Here is an 18,689-nt window from a genome sequence, read left to right as displayed (position 1 = left end):
GATCCAAAGGGTTGTAGAAGTGGTTATGAAATTGCAATGGTGTAGCCGATGTATTTATATGAGTCATTGCTTTGTGTATTTTGCTAGTTTCTGCTCGTTCTATAAAGAATTTTCTTAAATTGTCTACCTGTTCATGATGTAGGTTTTTTATGTCGATAAATCCTCTTCCTCCTTCCTTTCTGCTTAATGTGAATCTTTCTGTTGCTGAATGTATGTGATGTGTTCTATATTTGTGGCATTGTGATCGTGTAAGCGTATTGAATGCTTCTAGGTCTGTGTTACTCCAATTCACTTCTCCAAATGAGTAGGTCAATATTGGTATAGCATAGGTATTTATAGCTTTTGTCTTGTTTCTTGCTATCAATTCTGTTTGCAGTATTTTTGTTAGTCTTTGTCTATATTTTTCTTTTAGTTCTTCCTTAATATTTGTATTATCTATTCCTATTTTTTGTCTGTATACTATTTATAGGCAGCTGTTTTCTCCATCGCTTCTATGCAGTCGCTGCGGTTATCCAATACGTAATCTTCTTGTTTAATGTGTTTTCCCTTGACTATGCTATTTTTCTTACATTTGTCTGTTCCAAAAGCCATATTTATATCATTGCTGAATACTTCTGTTATCTTTAGTAATTGGTTGAGTTGTTGATTTGTTGCTGCCATTAGTTTTAGGTCATCCATGTATAGCAAATGTGTGATTTTGTGTTGGTATGTTCCAGTAATACTGTATCATAATTTGTATTATTTAGGATGTTTGATAGTGGTTTCAGAGCAAGGCAGAACCAGAAAGGACTTCATGAGTCTCCTTGGTATATCCCACGCTTAATCTGCATTGGCTATGATGATATATTATTTGAATTTGTTTGGATATTAAGTGTGGTTTTCCAATTTTTCATTACTATGTTTAGGAACTGTATCAATTTAGGATCTACTTTATACACTCCTGGAAATTGAAATAAGAACACCGTGAATTCATTGTCCCAGGAAGGGGAAACTTTATTGACACATTCCTGGGGTCAGATACATCACATGATCACACTGACAGAACCACAGGCACATAGACACAGGCAACAGAGCATGCACAATGTCGGCACTAGTACAGTGTATATCCACCTTTCGCAGCAATGCAGGCTGCTATTCTCCCATGGAGACAATCTTAGAGATGCTGGATGTAGTCCTGTGGAACGGCTTGCCATGCCATTTCCACCTGGCGCCTCAGTTGGACCAGCGTTCGTGCTGGACGTGCAGACCGCGTGAGACGACGCTTCATCCAGTCCCAAACATGCTCAATGGGGGACAGATCTGGAGATCTTGCTGGCCAGGGTAGTTGACTTACACCTTCTAGAGCACGTTGGGTGGCACGGGATACATGCGGACGTGCATTGTCCTGTTGGAACAGCAAGTTCCCTTGCCGGTCTAGGAATGGTAGAACGATGGGTTCGATGACGGTTTGGATGTACCGTGCACTATTCAGTGTCCCCTCGACGATCACCAGTGGTGTACGACCAGTGTAGGAGATCGCTCCCCACACCATGATGCCGGGTGTTGGCCCTGTGTGCCTCGGTCGTATGCAGTCCTGATTGTGGCGCTCACCTGCACGGCGCCAAACACGCATACGATCATCATTGGCACCAAGGCAGAAGCGACTCTCATCGCTGAAGACGACACGTCTCCATTCGCCCTCCATTCACGCCTGTCGCGACACCACTGGAGGCGGGCTGCACGATGTTGGGGCGTGAGCGGAAGACGGCCTAACGGTGTGCGGGACCGTAGCCCAGCTTCATGGAGACGGTTGCGAATGGTCCTCGCCGATACCCCAGGAGCAACAGTGTCCCTAATTTGCTGGGAAGTGGCGGTGCAGTCCCCTACGGCACTGCATAGGATCCTACGGTCTTGGCGTGCATCCGTGCGTCGCTGCGGTCCGGTCCCAGGTCGACGGGCACGTGCACCTTCCGCCGACCACTGGCGACAACATCGATGTACTGTGGAGACCTCACGCCCCACATGTTGAGCAATTCGGCGGTACGTCCACCCGGCCTCCCGCATGCCCACTATACGCCCTCGCTCAAAGTCCGTCAACTGCACATACGGTTCACGTCCACGCTGTCGCGGCATGCTACCAGTGTTAAAGACTGCGATGGAGCTCCGTATGCCACGGCAAACTGGCTGACACTGACGGCGGCGGTGCACAAATGCTGCGCAGCTAGCGCCATTCGACGGCCAACACCGCAGTTCCTGGTGTCTCCGCTGTGCCGTGCGTGTGATCATTGCTTGTACAGCCCTCTCGCAGTGTCCGGAGCAAGTATGGTGGGTCTGACACACCGGTGTCAATGTGTTCTTTTTTCCATTTCCAGGAGTGTATATTTCCACTATCTGTAGCAACCATGAGTGGGGTACACTATCAAAAGCTTTTTGGTAATCAATGTATTTGTTTGGTTTTAGCTCGATATGTCACCTCTGCATCTATTATCAGTTGCTCTTTACATCCTCGTGCACCTTTGCAGCAGTCTTTTTGTTCTTCATTTATAATTTTGTTCTGTGTTGTATGTGTTTTAATTTCTGTGTAATGACTGGAGTTAATATTTTGTATATTGTTGGTAGGCATGTTATGGGGCGATATTTTGCTGGGTTTGCTGTGTCTGCTTGATCTTTAGGCTTCAGATAGGTTATTCCATGTGTAAGTGCATCAGGGAATGTGTATGGGTCTGCAATGTAACTGTTAAATAATTTAGTTAGATGTGAATGTGTTGAGGTGAACTTCTTTAGCCAGAAATTTGCTATTTTATCTTTTCCAGGGGCTTTCCAACTGTGAGTAGAATTAATTGCTTGGGTGACTTCATGTTGCAAAATTATCACTTCAGGCATTTGTGGTATCATCTTGTATGAGTCTGTTTCTGCTTGTATCCACCGTGCATGCTTGTTATGTTGTACCGGGTTTGATCATATGTTGCTCCAGAAGTGTTCCATGTCTGTTATGTTTGGTGGATTGTCTATTTTAATATGTGTGTTATCTATTGTCTGGTAAAATTTCTTTTGGTTTGTGTTGAAGGTTTGGTTTTGTTTCCTTCTATTTTCACTTTTTTTGCATCTTCTAAGTCGTTTGGCCAATGCTTGTAATTTCTGCTTCTTTTCATCTAATTGCTCTATCGCTTCTTGTTGTGAGATTTTTCCTAACCTTTTTCGTTTTTTTGTATGATATTTCATTTCTTATAAATTGTGTTAGCTGTCCAATGTCTTTTCTCAGTTTTTCTATTCTGATCTGTAGCCTGCGTTGCCATGCCTGTTTTGTAGGTTTCTTCTGCGTGTTGGTTGGTTCTGATCTCTGCCTAGTGTGTATATTTAGTGTAGTGAGTGCTCCTACCTAAACCAGTAGTTGTAACTCTTCCATAGTTGTATTTTCATTTATTTTGTTGTGTATGATTGTGTTGGTAGTTGTTATTGTTGTTTCAACTTGTGGGTTATTTGGTGGTCTATGCAAGAATGGTCTAATGTCTGTATTTGTGTCTTTGTATTCTATATATGTCACCTGAAATTTTTCTTCTACATCTAACATGTGTGTCACTTCATATTCTATTTGTGCTTGTTCTGGTGGCTGTCTTAAGATTTCGTTTTCCTCTGATTGTTTAATTGATGCGTGTTGTTCTTTGTTTGTTTGCTCTGGGATGTTTGAGTCCATTGCCGTATTTTCTTCTTCTTCTGATTGCACATTATTTTGTTCCAGTATTTGTTGTACTTGTTGTTTGATGTTTTCTAATTCTGACTGGGGTATCCTGTTATTTTTTATTATTACACGGATCTGATCAGCTAGTCGTTGTTCTGTTAAAAATTTTAATTCTGGGTGTGTCTGGTAATAAATTTTGTGTATACTTGTGATCTGTATCCAGTTGTGTTGGTTCCTAAGTTTGTTGCTTGGTAATAACAGAACATGAGGTGCCAGTTAACTTCATCTGACCATCTCATCTCATCCTCTGCCTTTGTTTTCCTTCTAGAGTGGTTGCAGGAAGCATATCCTGCAAAACACCTCTATTCGTATTTAAATCATTTGCCGTGTGGCTAGCAGTGTCGTTACCATTGTGGACGGGCATAGGGTTCAAGCGTCGTCCCCCACCAGGACAGCGCTTGTCCGAGGCTTCATTAGTTCTGTCCTGAACCAACTAATTACACTAAAAGGGGGGGGGGGGTTAGCCCTATTAGTGGTTTGTTCTTTTCATCGGCTTTTACAACTGGCAGAACATACCGGAGACCTATTCTTTTCCCGGGCCTCCACGGGGTATATTATTATTATTATTATTATTATTATTATTTGGGACTTACCTTTCTTCACGGGAAATATCGACTCCTACTGTTTGAATTGGTGCTAATATATTAGTCTTTATAATGGAAGCAAAATGCTTCAGTATAAGGCGAAGAGCATTGCAGCCTACAGTCATGTATCTGCAAGAGGAATGTCAATAAAATTAACAATTTTAAACAGCTAGCCTCAAAAAACAGATGAAACCTGAGAACATTTATAACACTTAATGTGAATAAGAGATATAAGAGACATGTACTGTGTTGATTTAAAACAGAAAATGCAAAAATATTTTTCATTCTCTACACAGGAGAAAATCCATTAATTGCAAATAGTCTTTAACTTTGTACCAATAGAGGTGCAGACACGATGGTCATGCATCTAGGAAGGAAGTAAAAGTAGCAGCAATTAAGCTTAATCACTTTAGGAAAACCACAATGAACCTAAATCTGGATGGCCATTGAGGGACTGGATCTACCACCCTCCCAAGTTTGAGTCCAGAGTCTTACCATTCTGTCTATTGACAGAATACCAAATGCTAATTCATAGTTAACATAAAAAATGTTATATATTACAGCTATGTGTGCATTGTGCACAAAAGGTGCCAAATATGAACCCCACTAAATTTCTGTCATCCTCCTCTATAACGAGTGTTACCAGAGATCACAAGTCACATTTATGAAGGAGCCACTGCCTTATGGCAACATAAAGAATTATCCTACACAGAGTAATAAGTCATTGTCTATAATTATTGTATTTTCAATAGTACATAGAGTAATGTGTAATGTCCTGTTACTGTAATTGATTTTAGATTGTGAATTAGGCAATAATTTAAAAAGTATATCAAAAACTTACAAATAAAGTACATCAATACCTGAAGAAGTTAACACAGTGATTTTTAAGATAGTAAACATCCAACTGACTAAGCAAATTACCCAACAACTGCTGATCAGTGAATCTCTTTTAAAAGAATAGTTGATGTGTATTAAAAAATCACGCCACATTTATAATTCAAGAGTTAGAGAGCATAAACATGTTGGCAGCAAAGTTGATGCAATAATGTTCCATTTTTGCTTATAAATGCAAATGGATCAACTGTCTTGTATTTATCACTTTTGATGCATGGATACTTCACCACAATCCCTGAACTACAATTAATACTCAAAAGTCCACAGCTAAGCAGACCTTTTGGAATGCAGAAAATATTTGCAATATATTGTATATACAATTATTCTTCTGCCTTCAAAATGAAAATTATGTCTTCGGAAGAAAGGCCACATTTTATATAAAATCTATGGGTTAGTTCAGCCCCTACATTGCACATCTTGTACAAGGTACAATTAATAAATTGCGGTATGAGTACTCTCCACATACAAAGTAAATGTTGCACTGTGGTCACTGGATTGTGAAGCACAGATGTAGTTATGAATGGAGAGGGAAGGCAGGGGGAGTGGGGGAGGGGAGGGAGTGAGTAAAGAATGGGGAGAGGAAGGGCTAGAGAGAGACCCCATAGGAGAACATATCTGTTTATGGAGGCCAGAAGAGGACAAATGCACTCCAAACTGTTGTCTTCCAATTGTGAAGCCATTCAGGGTTCTTGAATGGTTTGGACAGTCATATTGCAGTTTTCATGGGTTGTATAGACAAAGTGATATTTACAGCAAACGTAACTGGTAAATATGCACATTCTATGAGGTAGTAACTGTTGTTAAGTGCACAGTGCAGATTCTCAACAGTTGAGAAGCCCGAGTCAGTTGTTAATTCAAATAGAAAGGAGGAGGTTCTGCTGTTGGATAGTTCTCAGTTCTCATGGCAGAGGTGTAGGAACAGGCAGTATGACATAGGTGGTGATCTGGGAAAGATGTAAAAATGTACACCTTGTACAGCTTTATCAGTGTCATGATCGGGCTCATCTTCACACAGCTGTTAGGTATATTAACATGGGGCTTGAGGAGGCACTGATGATGGAGGGTATGGCTGACACTGCAGTGACACCAGTCGGGTCTGACTATACATCAGGTTTCACTAGGAACAGCCCGCACCTCTATAGGTGTGGGACGGGGAGGTTATACTTCACATACTATAAATGTTGTGCTAGGAAGGCGGCCCTGGTAGTTGTGAAGATACACCACATATGTCTGGGTTAGATCCTTATCTAGTTACTCTGGTTATTTTATTAATGACAGTTGCATAATATATGATGCCAAGTTTGTGCAGGAACGTAGGGAGCTTCTCTTATTTACCGTTATGGAGATTTTGACATTATGTATTGAAAGATCAATAGTTTGTCACCTAAAGATGCCACTATAATGTTATGAAACTATTTGTGATTGAAATGCTATTTTGACACAGCTGTTGTGGTTTTCACCAGTTGAATTAAATGTAGGTGCATTTTGCTTGGTTGTTACATCTCTTTTACCTTGATTTCCTAAGAAACATGTATGCTTATGGTCACAATAAGATATTTTTAAATTTCAAACACTAGCCGTTGCATTGACATGAATCTGAAATTTTTATTTTCTTTTAAACAGTATACTGTCAAACGTGGCGAATTCGGACAGAATAGCTTATTTGCTCTTTGGTACTGCATAGAAACAAAGAGTTACTTATTTTAACGTCCATGCACCAGTTATTTCAAGCAAAAAATTGCATTTATCGCTTTCCACAACTTTTATTTTGCATCAATTGTTTCCTTAGGTGAATAATTGACGAACAGTCTCAGTGTTAAAAATCCTTTCATTATTGTAAAGTGGAAACTTTGTATTGTTGCACTGAGTGGGAAGTTATTGTAACCGTAATTGTCGACGTGCTCAGTAGCTAACAGCATTGAGACAATTTCTGTACACGTTTGTCGAGTTTCTCATGCAAGGTTATAAAATAACGACTGTTTTTGCAAAACTGTGTACTGTGTGGGGTGATTTCGGACAATGCCAAGAACGTATAAGAGCAGGAGAGGTGCAACGGTACGGTGTTGTTATGACCTGGAACTTTTAGATAAAGCTGTTCGTGATATTCAGAATGGTAAATTATTCTACAAAAAAGCATGTGATCTGTATGGTATACCTAAATCAACCCTACGAAATAAAGTGCAGGAAGCACATCCGAAAAAAATGGGAGGACAGCCAGTGCTAAGTAAAGAAGAAGAAATGTTGAAGCAAGGTATCTTGAGGGCTGCACATTGGGGATTTCCCTTCACTAAATTGGATATTAGATATTTTGTTACAGGCTACCTTGATAAATCTGGCCAAAAAGAGAAGAAATTTCGTAATATCTTGCCAGGAGAAGAATGGGTGCATTTATTCCTCAAATGACAGTCAGAAGATCTTTCCATTCGCTTCAGCGAAAATATTAATTGAGTTCGTGCAGAAGTGAACAAAGGGACTGTTTATTTAAATTCTTGCAAAATAAAAACTTATCTGTAATATATAAAATTCATTATTATATCATTCCATATCACTTATTTGTAACAAAGTGCTCCCTTAAAATGCGTAAAATGTCACTAAAATTAAAAAAAAGCATGTAGAATTTAAAAAAACGGCAATAACTGTCCGAATTCGCCCTCTATATACTCTTAACTTCTGACAGAGATTTAAAAAACACGTGTCCGAAATCACTCCAATCCGAGTGGTGACTTTGGACACTTTATTTAACTGCCTCAGATAAATATACCTACACATACACTTTCTGGTTCTGGTATATTTTATTCGTTACACATGTACCCTACCACTTCCATAACAATCAATTTAATCTAACAATATATACGAAAGTTGCAATCAAAATAACGACAAAACCGTCCGAAATCACCCCCATTTGACGGTAGTCGTCCATAGTAGTCATAATAAATCGAGTTGAGCATCTTAATGATTTCAATTCTTTTCATTTGTTAACCTTGTCAATTCATTAGATCCCAAATTTTGTGCAACGAAATAGCTAAGCTGGTGTGTTGTAGGCTTGTAGTTCAAATATTGCTGTATAATGTCATTGTTGTGGGTTATTCATTACAAACTTTCGTCTAGAAAGGCTCGCATTCCAAATGCAGAGTAGCAGTCTACTGATCTGATTTACTCTGTTCCACGTAGTCCCATTTCAGCAGAAGCACTGCGCTGCTTAAATCTCTGCAGTTATTACTGTTTAACCCTTTCGTCAGCCGTGAGAAACATGCTTCCCAGTTCCCACCTCTGTACGGTGCTACCACCTAGTGAACAGTATAGGGTACTGCTTCCCGTCGGAAGTTCTCACCGTTTTTGCTGTACCTTCGCGCATAGGCATTGTATAGCTGAGTGTTGCTCTGTAGAGGAGCCTTTCAGTGCTGTTTGCGTGACATTTTGTGATTTTTTCCTCAAAGCTATAGTGTAAGGTAAATACTTTTGATTTACCCAAATTTATGAAGGAAAACGTAAAATTGGAACGTGGAGAACTCCAGTTTGAAACAAAAGGAGCCATTTCTGCAGAAAAATGGATGGATAACCGTCCAGTCAGTTTCCTGTCTTCCATTCATGACACATGACAAACAGCAACAGTGAAAAGGAAAAAACAAGGATGGTACTAGTACAGAGAGAATGTCCTGAAGTTGTGGCAGAATATAACAAAATAATTGGTGGTGTCGATAAGTTTGATCAATTACGAGAAAGGTATGCTACTGGCAGACGTTCTGTAAAATGGTGGCATAGAATATTTTATTTCCTGGTGGACGTTGCTGCAGTGAACAGTTTTATCCTTTGGAAAATAAGTAAAAGAGAAAGTGGACAGCATGATCAGCTCACATACAGGATCCATCTAGCCAGACAATTGATCGCTGGCTTCTCATCCCAAAAAAGGCGTGGAAAAAAACCTGCCTTTCTGGCAAAAAGGGGTACAGTACCTGAAGATTTTCGTCATGTGGCTGTAGGGGAGCATCAACCCATTTTAGGAGAAAACTACTGGGCGTGCCGTCATTGTACAGGGTGGCGCAGGGAAACGGGAAATTTCGAAATAACGTCATTTCCATGAATAAATTCATAAAACTAGTAATTTATTAACAAACTGAATGTATTCCGTATGCCATTATTCAGTATGTCTTTACAATCAAAATGTCCAAAAGTGTCTCTTTACTTTTTAAAGATGACATCGGAAAGATGTTCTCCCATTCGGCGTTCACACTCGTAACAGCCTGTTATAAAAACTCTGGAATGCGCGGTGTAGCAAATCTTGGGGAATGGCAGTGATTTCGTTTTCAATGTTCTCCTTCAGTTCAGTTCATGGATTGTTGCAGGACGTGTACAGTACACCTTGCCTTTAAGATATCCCCACAGGAAGAAGTCGCACACACTAAGATCAGGGGATCTCGCAGGCCATCCAATGTCACCGTTACGTGAAATAATGCGTCTTCCAAACAATTGACGAAATGCTGCCATCGATTGTCGAGTAGTGTGTGTCGTGGCTCCGTCCTGCTGAAACCACATGTTTTCGACGTTAAGATTAAGCTCGTACAGTCTCGGTGTAAAGAATGTTTGAAGCATTTCAACATATCGAGCGGATGTTACTGTCACTGCACTACCATCCTCACGTTCAAAAAAATAAGGGCCGATAACACCATGACATGATACAACACACCATATTGTGACCTTGGCGCTATGTAGTGGACGCTGGTGAAACTCACACGGATTGTCCTGATCCCAATAACGAAAATTCTGTTTCTTCACGAATTCGTTCAGGTGGAAATGGGCTTCGTCTGATGTCCATAAGTTACCAAGGAAATTCGCGTCCTCGTTGATTTTAGCCAATATCTGGCTACTAAACTCCATACGTGACGCTGGCTCTCGTTCATGTGTCGCACAATCTGCAACTTATAGGGATGGAAGTCTAATTGGTGCAGTATTCTTTGTAAGATTCGTCGCTTAATCCCGAGCGAAGATGCATGCTGTCGAACGGAGCGGCGAGGACTTCCCTCGATTGCAGCTCTAGCAGCTGCAATGTTCTCTGGGGTACGTACCGTTGGAATGCCACCAGGAGGTTTCTTTTTCAAGGCAGATCCTGTTTCTTCAAAATTACGCACCCACGCTGTAATCGCATGCGCAGATGGGACACGTCCATGACGTCCAAGCTGGTAATGCTGTCGAAATGTTCTCTGCGCGGCAGTCGCACTATCACCATTTTTGTAAAACGCTCTCACAGCTACTGCACGTTCCGCACCAGTCCAATTCTCCATGATTACTAAATGGCAATGCGTTCACATCAATTGTGCAAACTTTCGAACATCTGCCGGCGCTACAGTGCTGCCAACTGTAACGTTCAAAATTTCCCGTTCCCCTGCGCCACCCTGTAGTACCTATGCTGCGGAAAAGAACACTCGCTGTGTTTGTACATATTGTCAAATACCACTTTGCATAGACCCATGTTTCAGAAAATTTCATGGCAAGTAATTGTGAACCATAATTGTAATAAGAGAAGTAAATTTATCAAATAAATATGACAAATATCGAAAAAGTTGTTTTTGTCATTTAACTCCAAGGAAAGACAGTGGGAAGAATACCTCCCACCTTGTTGTGTGACCTCACTTTCACAGCTGGAGCAAATCTGATATTCCGTATGATAAATATACCTATCTGTTAACTACTATCTGCTCTCCATTCATTAAAAAAACTGCTCAATAATTTTGCCCACGAAAGGGTTAAATCTTCGTTAAGGATACGAACACAAAAGTAACGTGGGAAGCCCGAATAAGAACGCGATCGAAGGCGAACAGGAGCGCGCGCCGGGTCCGATGCGGCGTCGGGCGGTGAGCCGCCCTGCAACGCTACGTGCGTCCGGGGCGAAGGGGACGGTGAGCCAGACACGCTATATTTGCGCAAGCGATGAATAATTTAAAAAAGGAAGTGCAGGGGAGCGGCGGGCGACGGCGGCTCGTGAAAGGGAGGTGGCAGCGCGCGCCTCTCGTTACGCGCGGCTTGAAACCGGAGCACGCCGGCGCCGCCGTTGCCGCCGCCTGCGACGTCACAGGCGGGCGCCGAATTGGCCTGCGCGCCACGGCACGGCGCAAATTGGCGCGCCTCCGCTGCGACGCCCGCCGCATCTGGCCGCCTCTCATTTGCACAGCTGTGGGGGGCCCGCCCTGCAGCGTGCGTCGAGGGTTCTCACGCGCTGTCACTTGTTACGACTTGCTCGCATGCGCCGCACCAACTCAGTTGTAACCGACTGTCACAATCTGTCCCCCCGCGTGGTACACACGAACGGCGACTCTCCTCTTCACCCTTCAAGGCCCCACCTGCCTTGTCAAGCGCTGGCGATCGTCGGCGCAAAATAGAACGTGAACATTTCACCCAAAGATTTTAAGAGTTTTCATTCGTAGGTAGCAAGCACACCATGTACTCCCTCCCAACTTAGTCGCATCTAAATCTACATGATAACTCTGCAAATCACATTTAAGTGCTTGGCAGAGAGTTCATCGAACCACAATCATACCATCTCTCTACCATTCCACTCCCGAACAGCGCGCGGGAAAAACCAACACTTAAACCTTTCTGTTCGAGCTCCGATTTCTCTTGTTTTATTTTGATGATCATTCCTACCTATGTAGGTTGGGCTCAACAAAATATTTTCGCATTCGGAAGAGAAAGCTGGTGACTGAAATTTCGTAAATAGATCTCGCCGCGACGAAAAACGTCTTTGCTTTAATGACTTCCATCCCAACTCGCATATCATATCTGCCACACACTCTCCCCTATTACGTGATAATACAAAACGAGCTGCCCTTTTTTGCACCCTTTCGATGTCCTCCGTCAATCCCACCTGGTAAGGATCCCACACCGCGCAGCAATATTCTAACAGAGGACGAACGAGTGTAGTGTAAGCTGTCTCTTTAGTGGACTTGTTGCATCTTCTAAGTGTCCTGCCAATGAAACGCAACCTTTGGCTTTCCCCACAATATTATCTATGTGGTCTTTCCAACTGAAGTTGTTCGTAATTTTAACACCCAGGTACTTAGCTGAATTGACAGCCTTGAGAATTGTACTATTTATCAAGTAATCGAATTGGAACGGATTTCTTTTGGAACTCATGTGGATCACCTCACACTTCTCGCTATTTAGCGTCAACTGCCACCTGCCACAACATACAGCAATCTTTTCTAAATCGCTTTGCAACTGATACTGGTCTTCCGATGACCTTACTAGACGGTAAATTAGAGCGTCATCTGCGAACAACGTACGAGAACTGCTCAGATTGTCACCCAAGTCATTTATATAGATCAGGAACAGCAGAGGTCCCAGTACGCTTCCCTGGGGAACACCTGATATCACTTCAGTTTTACTCGATGATTTGCTGTCTATTACTACGAACTGCGACCTTCCTGACAGGAAATCACGAATCCAGTCGCACAACTGAGACGATACCCCATAGGACCGCAGCTTGATTAGAAGTCTCTTATGAGGAACGGTGTCAAAAGCTTTCCGGAAATCTAGAAATACGGAATCAACTTGAGATCCCCTGTCGATAGCGGCCATTACTTCGTGCGAATAAAGAGATAGTTGCGTTGCACAAGAACGATGTTTTCTGAAACCATGCTGATTACGTATCAATAGATCGTTCCCTTCGAGGTGATTCATAATGTTTGAATACAATATATGCTCCAAAACCCTGCTGCATCTACATTCGTTCTCCGCAAACCACTGAGAGTGCACAGCAGACGGTTTCTTCCGGTCCCATTCACATAGGGAAGGAACGCGGGAAGAGTGATTGCCGTAGCCTCTGTACGCGTGCTGCAATGAGTCTGATGTCTTCGCGATCCCTAAGGCAGCCCTACGTTGGGGGGTAGTAGTATATTTCTATTAGTCTGGTGCATAAGTTCGTAGTGTTTTTGTTTTGCATGTTGACATTCCGGTTGCTATGGGTTTATTTACCGATTGTCATTTCCCATTTATAGTTTACTGCTGCTACACTACTGGCCATTAAAATTGCTACACCAAGACTAAATGAAGATGATAAACGGGTATTCAGTGGACAAATATATTATACTACAACTGACATGTGATTACATTTTCGCGCAATTTGGGTGCATAGATCCTGAGAAATCAGTATCCAGAACAACCACCTCTGGCCGTAATAACGGCCTTGATACGCCTGGGCATTGAGTCAAACAGAGCTTGATTGGCGTGTACAGTTACAGCTGCCTATGCAGCTTCAACACGATACCACAGTTCATCAAGAGTAGTGACTGGCGTATTGTGACGAGCCAGTTGCTCGGCCACTATTGACTAGACGTTTTCAATTGGTGAGAGACCTGGTGAGAGACCTGGAGAATGTGCTGGCCAGGGCAGCAGTCGAACACTTTCTGTACCCAGAAAGGCCCGTACAGGACCTGCAACATGCGGTCGTTCTTTATCCTGCTGAAATGTGGCGTTTCGCAGGGATCGAATGAAGGGTAGAGCCACGGGTCGTAACACATCTGAAATGTAATGTCCACTATTCTAAGTGCCGTCAATGCGAACAGGAGATGACCGAGACGTGTAACCAATGGTACCCCATACCATCACGCCGGGTGACACCCCACTATGGTGATGACGAATACACGCTTCCAATGTGCGTTCACCGGGATGTCGCCAAACACGGATGCGACCATCATGATGCTGTAAACGGAACCTGCATTCGTCCGGAAAAATGACGTTTTGCCATTCGTGCACCCAGGTTCGTCGTTCAGTACACCATCGCAGGCGCTCCTGTCTGTGATGCAGCGTCAAGGGTAATCGCAGCTATGTTCTCCGAGCTGATAGTCCATGCTGCTACAAACGTCGTCGAACTGTTCGTGCAGATGGTTGTTGCCTTGCAAACGTCCCCATCTGTTGACTCAGGGATCGAGACTGGCTGCACGATCCGTTACAACCATGCGGATAAGATGACTGTCATCTCAACAGCTAGTGATACGAAGCCGTTGGGATCCAGCACGGCGTTCCGTATTACCCTCCTGAACCCACCGATTCCATATTCTACTAACAGTCATTGGAGCTCGACCAATGCGAGCAGCAATGTCGCGATACGATAAACCGCAATCGCGATAGGCTACAATCCGACCTTTATCAAAGTCGGAAACGTGATGGTACGCATTTCTCCTCCTTACACGAGGCATCACAACAAAGTTTCAGCAGGCAAAGCCGGTCAACTGCTGTTTGTGTCTGAGAAATCGGTTGGGAACTTTCCTCATGTCAGCACGTTGTAGGTGTCGCCACCGGCGCCAACCTTGTGTGAATGCTCTGAAAAGCTAATCCTTTGCATATCACAGCATCTTCTTCCTGTCGGTTAAATTTCGCGTCTGTAGCACGTCATCTTGGTGGTGCAGCAATTTTAATGGCCAGTAGAGTATTTGAGTTTACATGCTGTCATTTGGAGATAGTGAGTGGAGTTGTGGACGCTAGAAAATGGAATGCCAAGTGGAGAAATCAGAACATTTACTACATATTCTTCTACCTGAGTTGAAGGGGTAACAGCAGCGAAGGTAGTCAGAAACTCTTGCGCCATGTATAGGGACAGTGTCATTGGGCAAAACACAGCAAGAAATTGGTTTATTCGTTTTAAGGCGAATCGTTTTGACACTAGTGACTCCGCGTTCAGGAATACCCCTGGGCTTCGATGTAGATCGTTCAAACGCATTAATCCACAATCATCCATTTCAGTGTACTCAAGAACTGGCGAATGTGATGAACTGTGATCACTCCGCCATCATGCGACATTCGCGTGCAATGTGGAAGGTTCAAAAGTCGGGTGTATGGGAATGGCCTAAGCCAAAATCATCTGCGTGTGGCCATATGTGCATCTCTGCTAGCTCTTCTCAACTGGCTCGTGAACATCATCCATCATTCCTATCCTGTATCGTTAGTGGCGACGATAAATAGTGTCTTTATGCTAACATGAGGAAAAGAAATGAATGTTTGAGCCCAAACAAAGCAGCAACTCCCCATACAAAGAGCAGCGGCGGTGTGGTGTTCCCGGGTGTAACCATAACTGCTGACATTGATTGTCAACAACTGTGGTATCTTGAAAACGCAATCCAAGAGCTACGACCAGGAAGACAGCGTGAAGTGTTGCTACTCCACAATAACGCCCGCCCGCCCTCTGCTAGACTAACAAGAAACATTACACAGGAGTTGGTTGGGAAGTCATTCCGCTCCCACCTTATTCACATGATCTTGCGCCCTCAGATTTTCACCTTTTCCGCTCTCTATCGAACAAGCTATAGAAGCTTTCGAAATGTGGTGCTACAGAAGAATGCTGAAGATTAGATGGGTAGATCACGTAACAAATGACGAAGTACTGAACAGAATTGGAGAGAAGGGGAGTTTGTGGCACAACTTGACTAGAAGAAGGGATCGGTTGGTAGGACATGTTCTGAGGCATCAAGGGATCACCAATTTGGTATTGGAGGGCAACGTGGAGGGTAAAAATCGTAGAGGGAGACCAAGAGATGAATACACTAAGCAGATTCAGAAGGACGTAGGCTGCAGTAGGTACTGGGAGATGATGAAGCTTCCACAGGATAGAGTAGCATGGAGAGCTGCATCAAACCAGTCTCAGGACTGAAGACAACAACAACAACAACAACATCGAACAACCTTCAAGGAACTTCCTTTCCGGATGGAAATGTGCTCCGAACAGGTCTCGGCGAGTTCTTCGCCTCAAAACCAAGTGATTTGTGCAGTTGCGGAACAGAAAAGTTACCCCAGCGTTGGCAAATTGTTGTACATAGTGAAGGAGAATATAATACCCGTGACTGAAGTCTCTGTTGTATGTGCCCGTTGTGTTTACTGAACTTATGGAAAAACGTTACGAACTGATGCACCAACCCCATACTTTTGAAAATGAGCACATGTGTGGTAGTGAGTCAAGTGTTTTTCAGAAGTCGACAAAAGCATAGGCCTCTCAAATGAGAAGAGGGGGTCTTGGAATCTGGAATACGGATTTTTAATTCATCACACAGTACCCACGCATTTCTAGAAATAATGGTCTGAGATTATACTGAACCGCCAGTTTGTTGACGAGCGTGTCGGGAAATACTGTGGTTTTAGCAATACAACTTAGGATGGCACGTTTTTCAGGCTGTTCACATAAATAGTGCCGTTACCTTGACGGTATGGCACCTTCGCCGCTGTCAAAAGTTAAGGGTAATGCGAACCTTCACAGAATAGTGCCGAAATAGTGATCCCCTCTTTTCTCTGTGCAGCCCCTACCGAACTGCAGAAAAGGGCTGACCCAGCATCCTGGCGCACAGAGTCCGTCGCAAATTGACAAAAGAGTCGTCTTTTCCCTCAACACTGTAACATGAATGTGACTGCATTATAACAGGACATCATCAGTCTTCAATTATCACAAGGACGCTTCCTCCAGACAGCTACATAATTTAATCCTAACAGTCCTTAGCCTTTTTCGGTGTGGAGAGAGGAGACTTAGTGAGACTACATAGTTTTCTACGGCAGAGAGATTTCAGCAGAACCTGATTAACACAGTCATTTTATACTGTAGGTCTGCTCACCCGTGCTTCATGTGTGGGCCAAAATACAAGTCGGAAAGAGAAAAGCAGTTTATTGCAATAGAAAAGATAAGTGTGAAATTTCAAGGGCGAATAAGATGTGCATACCAGGTTCTGCTTTCTTTGGGATTGGAATTATTATATTCTTCTTGAAGTCTGAGGGTATTTCGCCTGTCTCATACATCTTGCTCACTAGATGGTAGAGTTTTGTTAGGCAGGGCTCTCCCAAGGCTGTCAGTAGTTCTAATGGACGATAAATAGTTTAGACAAGAAGAGAACAGAAGCTTTCGAAATGTGGTGCTACAGAAGAATGCTGAAAATTATATGGGTAGATCACATAACTAATGAGGAGGTATTGAATAGAATTGGAGAGAGCAGAAATTTGTGGTACAACTTGACTAGGAGATGGAATCGGTTGGTGGGGCATATTCTGAGGCATCAAGGGATCACCAACTTAGTATTGGACGGCAGCATGGAGGGTAAAAATCGTAGAGGGAGACCAAGAGATGAATACACTAAGCAGATTCAGAAGGACGTAGGCTGCAGTAGGTACTGGGAGATGATGATGCTTCCACAGGATAGAGTAGCATGGAGAGCTGCATCAAACCAGTCTCAGGACTGAAGACCACAACAACAACCAGGATCTGGGACCATATGGAATAATTTACATTGCAACACGGCGAAACACACGAATTCTGCAACCCTGCTGTTATGATTGCGCAACAATGAGTCAAATTAGGGTGACAAGAACCATCCTGGTCCTTACCTGGGCTTTTCAGTCACTTTTTATCGACCAGTTTAAGGCTGGTTTTCGGAATTTTCCTCCATTCATCAAGTAAATCCTGGCTCTGCGCTAAACTTTACACAGACCACCCAAAAATGTAGCTTTCATAACACATATTTTTGTAACTATAATTACCCCAATAAACATTCAAAATTGGAAGGCATCAAAGTGATCCAATGTTACGAATGTAAATTCATTAATTCAGTTTACGAAGTAGTTCTTGGACAGGAGGCACCAGAGCGCCTGTTCTAACGAAGTTGTGAACCATTATTTGATATCGATAGTCTGCACCTGACCCACAACTGCAGCTTACTGACCACCCCCTCGTGGGGTCGTAACGAAGGAAAATTTCAGAATGGCCAAATATGGATGGCACCACGTATTAACTGCGTCACCAACCACACCCAGAGCACCCTCATCGAGCCTTCTAGTAGAGCGGTGTGCAAATGTAAGCATATAAACAGGACTCGCCTGCGCTATTGGGGAGAGAAAGGTACTAGCAGATGACGCCACCTCCACGACGCTCGTCACTCTGAGCTGGACTTAGTTTATTTCGCTAGCTTCGACGAAAGTAGGGCGCGTATCGGACTTGGAGAATATCGAGTTAGTAGTTTATCATAGATGGGAACTTGTAACTAGGGAAGTGCACCACGGGGCACTTCCACACAATGAACTCACATCGGTAACTAAGCTCTTTTACACCGTTTCCTGAGTAGCCTTGCCGAGTTCCGTACTGCGCACCATTAAAAGCTTACTTTTTCAACCGAGTTTGAGGAATCAGCAAGCGGCCCACCACCACTTAACCTTATCGAATGTCATCGTTCGAAGTAAGGTCTTCTGTCGCTCATCTAGCTGTCCTCCTCGATCACTCTCAGGACACGACACCAATAAATCCATTAACCCAATCCGATGCAGAGTTTAGTTTTGAGTCATCAGTCTTCTGATTGGTTTGATGCGGCCCGCCACGAACTTCTCTCCTGTCGCAACCTATTCACCTCAAAGCAGCACTTGTAACCTACGTCCTCAATTACTTGCTGGCTGTATTCCAATCTCTGTCTTCCTTTACAGTTTTTGCTCTCTACAGCTTCCTCTAGTACCTTATGTCTTAACATGATGTATAGGCT

The 18,689-nt window shown here is 43.2% G+C and overlaps 1 protein-coding gene across 2 annotated transcripts in view; it reads right to left on the bottom strand.

Annotated features, from left to right (window-relative positions):
• The window catches only part of LOC126162955 (katanin p80 WD40 repeat-containing subunit B1-like), a 132,314-nt gene that overhangs the window by 2,168 nt on the left and 111,457 nt on the right, over window positions 1–18,689 (bottom strand). For both annotated transcript variants that reach the window (XM_049919790.1, XM_049919789.1), the window contains one exon: window positions 4,312–4,431. In XM_049919790.1, the coding sequence (XP_049775747.1) occupies window positions 4,312–4,431 (120 nt within the window). The remainder of the gene's footprint in view (window positions 1–4,311; window positions 4,432–18,689) is intronic.

The sequence above is a fragment of the Schistocerca cancellata genome, chromosome 2 (genome assembly GCF_023864275.1).
Source record: "Schistocerca cancellata isolate TAMUIC-IGC-003103 chromosome 2, iqSchCanc2.1, whole genome shotgun sequence".
In the NCBI taxonomy this organism is placed as follows: Eukaryota; Metazoa; Arthropoda; class Insecta; order Orthoptera; family Acrididae; genus Schistocerca; species Schistocerca cancellata.
Note: the sequence above shows the minus strand (reverse complement) of the source record. Positions and strands in the feature narration are given on the sequence as shown.